The following is an 11183-nucleotide window of genomic DNA, read 5'->3' on the forward strand; positions in this document are numbered from 1 at the left end:
CCGCACTGTATATACCGCGCATTATAATTGTAGAGCCGACTCCACCTGTACGCACGGCCTTCAGACTACACAAGCGCGCCAGCCCTTCTAAGGGTAGGCCGCAGAAAGTGCCGACGCCCCGTCCTTCTAAGGATAAGGTAGTCAGGCCGTTGGAACCACGAACGAAGGCCACGCGACACCCGTAGCATTTAAGATCTGTTCTGTTCCGCTTAGAATAACCATAGTTGCTTGCATGCGAACCTCGCGAACGCAGAACACGTCCGCATGAGCCACGCTCGCTTCACGAGCTCCCCGCGCACCAGCCACACGCGAAACTCTGTACGCACCGCTCCCGCATGTTGCATTGTACTTATAATACAGCTCAGTGTTAGATGTTGAGAATCGCTTAAATAAACATAATTGTTTAAACCGCTTATACCGAGGTCAAGTAAGTTGGAGTTTCCCCCTTCTCCCGAATCCTGGCACCGGCGAGCCTTGATCCGCGGCATACGGGAAAGGTGAACCGTTACAAAATATGTGCAGAAATGGTCTCTGATAGTAGCAGCTCTATCAGTACAATGATTTCCGTATTGATATGATATACTATCCAAATTTGATTGGATCCTATCAGAAGTATTACTTCTCAATTCTGAAGAGATATAAGAATGTGCTTTCTTTTTTAGTAAAAAATTATGTAGGATACAACAAGTATACGCAATCAATTCTACTTTTTCCACTGAGAGAGATATAGTATTCAGAAGAATACGAAATCTATTAGCCATAATGCCAAAGGCATTTTCTACCGTTCTACGTGCTGTTCTCAATCTATAGTTAAAAATTTTCTTTTCATTAGTAAAAACGCGTCCAGGATATGATTTCATTATGTTTGTCTTAAGAGGGAAAGCATCGTCTGCTACAATCACATATGGTACGTTAACATCGTATCCAGGCAAAGAGGATGGCAAAGGAAAATTTAATGTTCCAGAATACAATTGTGCAGCCAAAGGACTTTCTTGGAATACAGAAGCATCATGCATGCGACCATTTCTTCCTACATCCACAAATATGAAATTGTATTCAGCATCCACAAGAGCAAGAAGGACTATGCTATCTTTTCCTTTATAATTTCTATATATAGAACCTGCTTTTCTTGGTGGTCGGAAATTAATATGTGTTCCATCTAATGAACCTATACAATGCGGAAATTACCACAATGTAATTAATTTCTCTGCCAAAACTTGCCATTCTACTCGATTAGATGGGCAATTGAAAGCTCTATCTTCAAGTACTTTAACAATAGCTCTTAATGTCTCAGGTATTAATTGAGATAATGTATTAGGAGCGATTCGTACTGAATATGACAAATCCTGGAATGAATTTCCTGTGGCAAGATATCGCAATGTAATACTTAATCGGTCTCGGGCAGGGATAGCTTGCCTCATTACAGTATCTTTCTTTTCAATTAGAAATGCAACAGCATGTAATAACTCCTCAAGCACAAGTTGTTCCACACGTACATAATTTTGGAAAGAGCTTGGATCTTCAATACTACACAATAAATAACATAACTTTAAATTAAAACCAAAGAATAATAAATTGAAAGGCAAATTCAAATGCAAGCAAGCCATCGACATTACAAATGAGAATTGAAATATGTTAATGTATAAATGTATATATATACATATGTATATATTACAAATCTCAGTTCTTTATGTAGCATTGTTAAAGTATTGCAAATTGTATTTCTACGTTGCAGCCATTATCTGACCCAAACCTTTCTTTTGTCTTGTTGCTTTTTTCTTTCTCTTTCTACAATAAGAAGAAGAGCAACTGCAGCTAATTTTCGTCTTTTTGCAGCTTCCATTAGGTGAAGAAGATATTGCCTATAAATATTATTGCACACAAATATAAAGAAAATAAGTTTTATACACACACACACACCACACATACATATGTGTGTATGTATGTATTTATGTATGAATATATGATTATATTATGTATATGATTATATATGAATAATTATGATTATATATGTATAATTATGAATATATAATTAAAATCACTATTTATTTATTATGGAAGAATTAATAAAATTTTTAAAATTTTATTAGGTTAGGAAATCTGTCATTTTTAATTAATTATATACATATTCAATTAATATCACCATAATTATAAATAAAATACATAATTACTTATATATATATCTTTTGTCTTTATATTTACTTTAGTATTCTTAGTCCGTTCTTATTTCAAGACCGTCTTAAGTAATGTCTTAAGATGCTAATACAGCTCTATGATTGGTATATGACATCTTAAGATTGTACTTAAGACGGTCTTAAATATAAGAACTGACTATGAATACCGGCTTAAAACCCGTATCAGTCTACGGGCGTTTTCCAGCAAGGTATACAGAGTATGTTTCCATCGAGGATTCGAATCGGGTCAGAGTCGAGTCAGAGTCGGGTTGGGATGAGCGTTCTTACGGTGGAAACATCCCATTGGGTAGAGTTCAACTTTAAGTTTGGTGTTTCCACCGTAAGAACGCTCATCCCAACCCGACTCTGCCTCAACTCTGACCCGATTCGAATCCTCCGATGGAAACATACTCACAGATCTAATTTTCACCAAAGTCGTCAATCCGATTCTGTTTCGGTGCGCATCGAATTTAACGTACTGTTTCCACTGGAAGTAGAATAGAAGTGAGGAAGATTGATATTTCAGTAGAGCCAACTTAACTTTTGCTTGTGAATGTAAATAAACATAATCCATGACAAATTTCTCGTTTATTTTCCATTTGATAATTAATACAAACAAACGGTAACTGTTACGAACATCAACATATAGACTATATATCGACTATATATTGATGGTTACGAAATAATGAAAAGTAAAGGTTGGCACCATCTACTTTCAAGCGTTTCCATCGTCTAGATTTCGTGTCAATTTGCTGCCACTCCGACAAAGCTTGTAGATCGGAGTGAGAGTGAAATGAACGCAGTCAGTCGTATTTCCACCGACTTAAATTTAGTCCTACGCCGCACTAGATGCGAATTAATACTTCGGTGGAAACTAGACCAGTGTACTACACATTATCACGCGATTGGCTATATTTTAAATTTCTTCATTTGACAGCCAATCATGTGATAATGTGTAATACACTGAGGCCATATTCTTGAAAAATATCGCATACGATATTTATCATTGCGCAGTTATTTTCCGATACGTTTTAGTTGCGCAATGACAAATATCGTATGCGATATTTTTCAAGAATATGGCCCCTGTGTCATCTGTGTACCTTGCTGCAAAACGCCCTACGTATTGAAAATTAAAATTTGACCAATCAAGATAAAAGGAATTAATATTTCCTTGTCCTGATTGGTCAAATTTCAATCTCAATGCATNNNNAAAAAAAAAAAAAAAAAAAGAGCTTGTCTATCAACATTTTACAGATTAGGATGTGTGAAAGAAACTGAAGAATTACATATAAAAGAATTGGAAAAAAGGACGAGAAGTGCGAACGTCCATGACTATTTTCAGAATTATTTTCGGTTGGATAATTATTCCAAAGCCATAAAATTTGAAGTGCAATACGACTTGAATACAGAAACTATTAATCGATGTTTAACACATAATTATCGAAAATGAAAGAATGATGAGTATTCTCTAATGGACAGAAAGAAAGCTCTCAAATATCGTCACTCTCTTTGGACTGATAAAAATATTATTACAAGAGAAATTTTACTGAGTACGCTATAACCTTAGAATGACACGTAGAACTCAGCCAATATTAATAGTATGAAGTTGCACATATGCTTGCTACATGTCCTTTTGTTATTATTTAATATTCTTTTTGTATCAAGCCATGATCATTTAAACAACATCTTTGAAAAATATGATAATGTTACTACTAAATCTCTACTGTATGATGTATCTTCAAGCACTTCCTGCTGTGATATGCAGGAGGTAAAAGTTATATTTTCTTCTAGCATAGTTGAAAATGAATACATAGTTAAATTTAAAGGTTATTACAAAGCAGATGTACGAGAGAATTACTTAAAAGCTGTGTTAAGCTCATTTGATATTAAAAATTGGAAAATTATACCCCGTAATAATGCAGCATCCAAATATCCTAGCGACTTTGATATTGTGAATTTAAAAGAAATAGATCAATACCAAGCGTTAAAAGCTCTAAATAACCATCCACTTATAAAAACAGTGACACCTCAAAGACTTATACATAGAACTTTAAAGTTTATTAACACAAGTGATTCTTACGTCTTAGCATATGAAAACTCCAAGAAAAGGATCAATAATCTCCCTTTTTCTCATGTAAGTTCCAAAATTATCAATATTCTGAAGAGTATTATGTCAAACTGAGACAACTTTGTATATGTATGAGATTTTAGTATTAAATATAACAGAAAATTTCAGAAAATTCAACTTAGACAATCAATAAATCGACATACATCTAGAAGATTATTAAGAGTTATACCAAGACAGATTACAAATATACTTGAAGCTGATACATTGTGGAGGATGGGCATTACTGGAAAAAATATAAAAGTAGCAATATTTGATACTGGACTTGCTGCTAGTCATTCACATTTTAAAAACATCAAAGAAAGAATAAATTGGACAAATGAAAATACTCAGGAGGATGGTCTGGGTCATGGTACATTTGTAGCAGGTGTTATTGCATCATCTTCTAATGATTGTTTGGGTTTTGCTCCAGATGCAGAGCTTTACATTTTTCGTGTTTTTACGAATGCTCAGGTATCTATTTCTCATACTTTTTTTACTTTTAATTTTATGAAATTATTTTATATAAAAAATTTCATCAACAGAATTGTTTAAAATATTATGTAAACAAAATAATATGGCATACAAACACAAATTAACACTTATATTGTTATGTAATAATATATTGTTATCTAATAATATCTTCAAATTTATGGCAGGTATCTTATACTTCATGGTTCTTGGATGCATTTAATCATGCTATATTTCGTGAAGTAACAGTGTTAAATCTAAGCATTGGTGGTCCAGACTTCATGGACCAACCATTTGTTGATAAAGTATGGGAAGTTACAGCTAATGGTATCATTATGGTATCAGCGATTGGCAATGATGGACCTTTATATGGGTAAATAAAATAATATTACAATTTCTATATTAAAATATTTAAAAAATGATTCATACAAGAATTAGAAATTTGTATTATCAAATATGAAAATTGCTTCTATCTTTAAAAAAATGACTTCGACTTTTGTTAATTGAATACTTTTATTTAGTTTAATGAATATTACTCTCTAAAGCCCTCTCTGATAAGCATTCCTTTTTTTACTATCTTATATATTTAGAAAAAAAGTATGAGTATTGATTTGTACATATTTGTATGTCATGCTATTTTGTTTATATAGCACCTTAAATAATCCCGCCGATCAAATGGATGTAATTGGCGTAGGAGGCATTAATTGGGATGATCAACTAGCGAGATTTTCTTCGCGCGGTATGACCACATGGGAATTACCATATGGATATGGTAGAGTTAAACCTGATCTTGTCACATATGGATCAGGGGTAAGAGGGTCCGCTTTACAGAACGGGTGTAGACCTCTTTCTGGTACTTCTGTTGCTAGTCCTGTTGTTGCTGGTGCAGTTGCATTATTAGCTAGTGCATTTGTACAAACAAATGAATCTAGACTTATTAAAAAGAAGGTAATTAGATGCATCAATTTTCCACGTTCATGATTTGACATACAGAGCATTATGAAATAAAATCTTATTGTGTGTGCTGCTTATAATAATATATAATAATAAATTTTTATAAGATAACCCCAGCAAGTATGAAACAAGCATTGCTAAATTCAGCCCGCCGCTTACCTGGGATTGGTATGTTCGAACAAGGAGCGGGAAAATTAGATCTCCTACGAGCGTTTCGTTTTTTACAATCCTATACCCCTGTTGTTACACTCAACCCAAGGTAAACTTTTCTTTAAATATAAAAAATACATTCTTTCTTGTTTACTATTTGATCTTAATATCTAAATATTGAGTATCTAACTGTATAAATTGATCATTGTTGCATGCATGTGTATGTGTAATTATCATTTATTTTATTCTTTCCAATGAAAAGATCATGACTTTTATCATCTCTCTCAAACCAAGTAATATTTCTGTCTAAAAATTTTTTTCGAAAATGTGTGTATTATTTTTTAAATATCTTTAGCAAACATTTAAAATAGACTATTCTGTATATTGATATGTATGCCATATGTGTATGTATATTGGCTATATATATAAAATAAAAATAATAATTAAATAAATAATATTAAGCAATATTATATAAAATCTTGATTATTAATGATGCAGTAATTAATTTCTTGCTTTTGTTAAATGACTAGTTATATAGATTTGACAGAGTGTCAGTATATGTGGCCGTACTGTACTCAAGCTATGTACCATACTGGTATGCCAACAATAATCAATATAACTATAATAAACGGTTTGGGTGTAGCTGGAAATGTAGTAAATCTTACTTGGCATCCGTACGTCGGTAACGGCAATGGTGAACGTATTGATGTAGCAATGACATATAGTGATGTTTTATGGCCATGGTCAGGCTGGTTAGCAGTTGCTATAACGGTTCCATCAACATCTCAGAACTGGCAAGGCATCGTACAAGGTTTATAATATTAATTTTATTTCTAATAAACCATATATGTATACTATAATAGATTATATTTTTAGGCCATATCTCACTCACAATTGAGAGTGATGGAGCAGGTAAATCACAACAATCGGTAGTAAAACTTCCATTACAAGCAAAAATTATACCTACACCTCCCAGACAGTAAGTACATATAATATATGATAATTGATATATATTACTTTTGAATGTATTGTATCACATGTTTTATATGTTTAATTAATTATTCATATTTCTCTCTCTCTCTCTTATTTTTTTTTCAGTAAACGTATTTTATGGGATCAGTACCATAATTTGCGATATCCGCCTGGATATTTCCCCAGAGATGATTTACGTGTAAAGCATGATCCGCTCGATTGGAATGGAGATCATATACACACTAATTTTAAAGACATGTATCAACATTTACGTAATGCTGGATATTATCTCGAAGTGCTAGGCCATCCATTTACTTGTTTTAATGCGAAGAATTATGGTACTCTACTTATTGTAGATACAGAAGAAGAATTTTTTCCTGAAGAAGTATGCATTTACCAAAAGATCATATTTCTTTTTGAGCCTTTTATGTATATACATATTAGCATGACAAATTGTTTTCAACTGCAGGTAGCTAAATTAAAGCGAGATGTAGAAAATGATGGTCTTTCAGTTATCATATTTGCAGACTGGTATAATACAACAGTCATGCAAAAAATCAGATTCTATGATGAGAATACTCGTCGATGGTGGATACCTGAGACAGGAGGTGCTAATATTCCAGCTATAAATGATCTTCTTTATCCTAATTGGGGTGTGGCATTTGGTGATGACGTACGAAGTGGTCAGTTCACCCTTGGTCAACATGCGCCAGTTACATTCGCGTCTGGCACTACACTAATTAGGTAAAGAATATTGTGCACGGAAAACAGCTTTTAAAAATTCTATACAATAAGATTTTATATGTATCCCCAGATTTCCAAAGGATGGAATCATTCTATATGCAGAGTTACATGATCAAGGTCAAGAATTCCTGGAAAAAGAATCAGGAACATCTACACTTGTACCAATTCTTGGACTTTTACAAGTTGCTAGCAAAAAAGATATTGAAGCAGCACATTATGATGAAACTAATAATGAAGCACCAGCAGATGAGAATAATAAAAAGAATTATATAAAAAAACAGACAAGTACTATGCCTGGTAGACTCGTTGTTTATGGAGATTCAAATTGTATTGATGACAGTCATTTACAAAAATGTTTGTATTGCAAGAACAGAATATTGATGTTATAAACAATCAATATTAAAAAAAAATTAATATTAAATAATATTACATTTTATAGATATTATCTCAAGTTTTATAACTTTTTTAATAAATATTTTACAAGTTATAATATGCATCATTTTTAGCTTGTTTTTGGATGCTTGATGCTATCTTAGAATACACGACAACAGGTTATATACCTACTATTTTTATGAATGAAAATCAAAGAAAACACAAAACTATTAAAACAACTAGTAATATAGAGATTGGAAAATTACCACGTCGAATGGAAGGAAATCATTTTAGTCATCATAGTAAAGTATTGATGACCAATGGGCCAGCAGGCACTTTCAAACCTCTTCCATTATGCCCCATCCCTATTTATGCTGTACCAGTGTTAGTCAACGAATCTGTGCCAATGTAAGTTATTTCATACTTTTGCATATATACATGTCGATTCAATTTTAAATATTACATAAACTTTGTACTTGTCAAATATTTTTTGTTCTAATCTTAACTCTGACAAAGTAAATGTATGTTAGATAAAAATAGTCGAAACATTAAGTTTGAAATCGTAATTAAATTTTAATTGCTCTATAATTATAAAGCAAATATAGATAAAATAGAAGTTACAGTTTAAAAAAATGGACGACTCTGATGCAGTGCTCAAGCAGATTATATATTTATTTTATCATTATTACTTGTCCTCAGATTTTTGTAGGTTCTGTATATATTTGAATATTTTCTTTATATTTATAGAAATCTTTACAAGCCCCAAAAACTATTATCTGTAGGAGACACTATAAGCGCAGTAAATTCAGTACTACAGGATACAGAGACTATGTGGCTTAAAAGAAGAGTTGGGGGTGCTAGTATTCCTACAATGCAACATCTTGACAGTGACATTAGTTATGATGTGACAGAAAATCATGGAGATAATCGATTGGTTGGATATAAATTGAAATATATAGCAGTAATGATTATTATAGTGATATTTATTGTGTATCTATTAAATCGATGGAAATGTTTGGGGTCAAAGAGACATTCTTGCAGAAAACGTACAATTGTCAAAATACGTAGAGTCATTCAAACTATTGCTATGCGTAAAATACCTGCACAAATGTAATTTTATAATTTTATAAGAATTATCACACTATATTATATATAAAATACAATTAATACTAATAATTAATATAAATTTTTTAGACATTTATTTCAATTCTAAGAACTATATGAATTAGTAAAGAGAATTTATATTATGTGCCTTTAAAATGTATATCCAATGTAAATTTGTTGATAATATCAATTATTTTGATAAAAGTTGCCTTTATTTACCCTTATTAACCTCTACTAAAATTATACATAATCAATTTAAAATTAAAATTAAAATTAAACATTTTACTTTATTTTTGAACTTATAAATCTCTAAATTATTGTTTTCACTTATAATTGTTTTTTCATTTTTTAAATAATATTTTCAACAAAATAATTTTGAACTTTTATATATATATATATAATTAGTTATAAAATGGATTATAAGTAATCCAATGTGCTCTATCTTGGTCTGCAGCTGATTTATGAGTAGTAAAGATACTTTTAAAAACTTCTGATGCCTTAGGATCTTTTGCAATGCTATAATCGCTTTTAGCTTTTCTGTAAGCAGGATCATTAGCTTCACTTTGATCATTACTGAGCTTAGGTATTACTTTGTCCTCCTTTTTTATCTTTTTTTTAAGTACTTCGTCCATTTTCTTTTCTTCTGTCAGTTCATCATTGCTTAACTTTCTTTTTTTCTTTTGGTTAACTTTCCTAACTATTGCACGTTTCTTCATAAGTTCTAGATCATCACCTTCTGCATTTAATATGACAATGTCCATTTCTTCAAATGGTTGTTGACATTTGTGACACGTCTATAAGAAATTTGACATTTTGTAAATCTTGTTACGATCTCAAACTCACATTTAGTTAATGTCTCTCCATTTTACTAATACTAGATTTTTTACTTACCATACTCTTCACTTCTTTGAGAGCACGTTCACTCATCACACAACCACACGACCATAAGAAACAAAATTTGTATTTCCCATTCATTTCCAAACCAATCACTGGACAAATGTATGGACTTTTGCCTCCATCTGTATAACCATCTCCTTTTTCAGCTTTATCACCATCAAATGCACGGTTTGGTGTCAAATTGAGGTTCCTTACATCTTTCAAATGTTTAATATGTACAGCAGATTCTGGAAGCGTATTGCGATCTAAAAGACCTTCTAACACAGATTCCTTGCTATATAAGCGACCCAAACTGCAACCCACAATTGGTAGTTGTAATGGCAATTGTCGTATTGTGCAATGCTTCCATTTGAAAGCTAGCTCTGCTTGCTTGTCTTTCTAAAAATAATTAAGTATTAATTAAATATTGTTTTCTTGTAGATGATAATGGTACACAATGCAATATATGTATGTGAATGTATATGTATATGCAGATAGACACATATACACGGAAAAAGAAAAAGGAAGATATCAAAAAAATTTAATTAAATAAGCAGTATTAATTTTTATTATTATACTGCAAATATGATTATGCCATAAACTACGGAATAACTGGAGTCAAAGAAAGACATTAAAAAAATTAAAATAAAATTAGAAGTAAACAAATAATGTTAAAGTAAAAAAATTCCCAATTTCTAGATACTCAAAAACAATTCCATAAAATTCAATATTTGGTTTTTCTACAAAACAACAAACAAAATTATATCAATTCTTTTTAGTCTTACCTGTTCAGGTTTTTTTTTTACTCTAACGAGCTCATCTCTACGAGGAATAGTACCACCATCGCAACCCATAACAGTTTTTATAATTTGCGAGAGTGAGAGAGAAATATATATTTACAATATATTTTATTGTGAAAATATTGTAAAAATCGTCGCACAACCAATGTAATATTGCGATAATATTATAAAATTTAGCAACTAAACATATACAATCATAGACATAGTAAAGACTGCTTAGAGCTATCACCACAGACTTCTATATATTACTAGACCGCTAACTCCTACGAAATCATGGCCCCGAAAAGTATGTACACACATGCGCACACAGCACATACACACAACAAACCATAGACATAGTATATCTAGACCGAGAGAGAACGCAAGGGGCACGAAACAGAGTATGTCCTTTTCTACGTGCATCTTGGACTAGTGAATAGTAGAGATGAGCGATGTTGAAAAAAAAAATCGACCATCAAATAA

General features: G+C 31.8%; 2 protein-coding genes across 3 annotated transcripts; one reads left to right on the top strand and one right to left on the bottom strand.

The window, feature by feature from the left end:
- The first annotated feature begins 3390 nt into the window (after window positions 1–3390).
- LOC115245342 (membrane-bound transcription factor site-1 protease) lies at window positions 3391–9149 on the top strand. 2 transcript variants are annotated; one of them, XM_029823623.1, is made up of 12 exons: window positions 3391–4308; window positions 4411–4752; window positions 4938–5122; window positions 5400–5697; window positions 5811–5962; window positions 6384–6664; window positions 6730–6832; window positions 6952–7210; window positions 7295–7569; window positions 7640–7923; window positions 8076–8349; window positions 8689–9149. In XM_029823623.1, exons 1-12 carry the CDS (start codon window positions 3775–3777, stop codon window positions 9053–9055), a joined length of 3354 nt encoding a protein of 1117 aa, XP_029679483.1. In that variant the 5' UTR covers window positions 3391–3774; the 3' UTR covers window positions 9056–9149. The 2 variants fall into 2 exon arrangements, with proteins under 2 accessions (XP_029679483.1, XP_029679484.1); XM_029823624.1 differs by having other exon boundaries at window positions 4127–4308; window positions 4401–4752.
- A 194-nt stretch (window positions 9150–9343) lies between these two features.
- On the bottom strand, window positions 9344–11003 carry LOC115245343 (replication termination factor 2). The gene is made up of 3 exons (XM_029823625.1): window positions 10707–11003; window positions 9937–10320; window positions 9344–9839 (listed from the first exon to the last, which is right to left on the bottom strand). Exons 1-3 carry the CDS (start codon window positions 10773–10775, stop codon window positions 9447–9449), a joined length of 846 nt encoding a protein of 281 aa, XP_029679485.1. The 5' UTR covers window positions 10776–11003; the 3' UTR covers window positions 9344–9446.
- Window positions 11004–11183: the final 180 nt, after the last annotated feature.

This window comes from Formica exsecta, unplaced genomic scaffold, assembly GCF_003651465.1.
Source record: "Formica exsecta isolate Colony F162 unplaced genomic scaffold, ASM365146v1 scaffold948, whole genome shotgun sequence".
In the NCBI taxonomy this organism is placed as follows: domain Eukaryota; kingdom Metazoa; phylum Arthropoda; class Insecta; order Hymenoptera; family Formicidae; genus Formica; species Formica exsecta.

Excerpts from the sequence above, each read along its gene's own strand:
- LOC115245343 (XM_029823625.1), bottom strand. The coding sequence starts at position 10,775 with ATGGGTTGCGATGGTGGTACTATTCCTCGTAGAGATGAGCTCGTTAGA. Across the intron at positions 10,321-10,706 it reads TAAAAAAAAAACCTGAACAG|AAAGACAAGCAAGCAGAGCT; the intron begins GTAAGACTAAAA and ends AATTATTTTTAG. Across the intron at positions 9,840-9,936 it reads TCAAAGAAGTGAAGAGTATG|ACGTGTCACAAATGTCAACA; the intron begins GTAAGTAAAAAA and ends AATTTCTTATAG.
- LOC115245342 (XM_029823623.1), top strand. The coding sequence starts at position 3,775 with ATGAAGTTGCACATATGCTTGCTACATGTCCTTTTGTTATTATTTAAT. Across the intron at positions 7,211-7,294 it reads AAGAATTTTTTCCTGAAGAA|GTAGCTAAATTAAAGCGAGA; the intron begins GTATGCATTTAC and ends TTTCAACTGCAG. Across the intron at positions 8,350-8,688 it reads GTCAACGAATCTGTGCCAAT|AAATCTTTACAAGCCCCAAA; the intron begins GTAAGTTATTTC and ends TTATATTTATAG.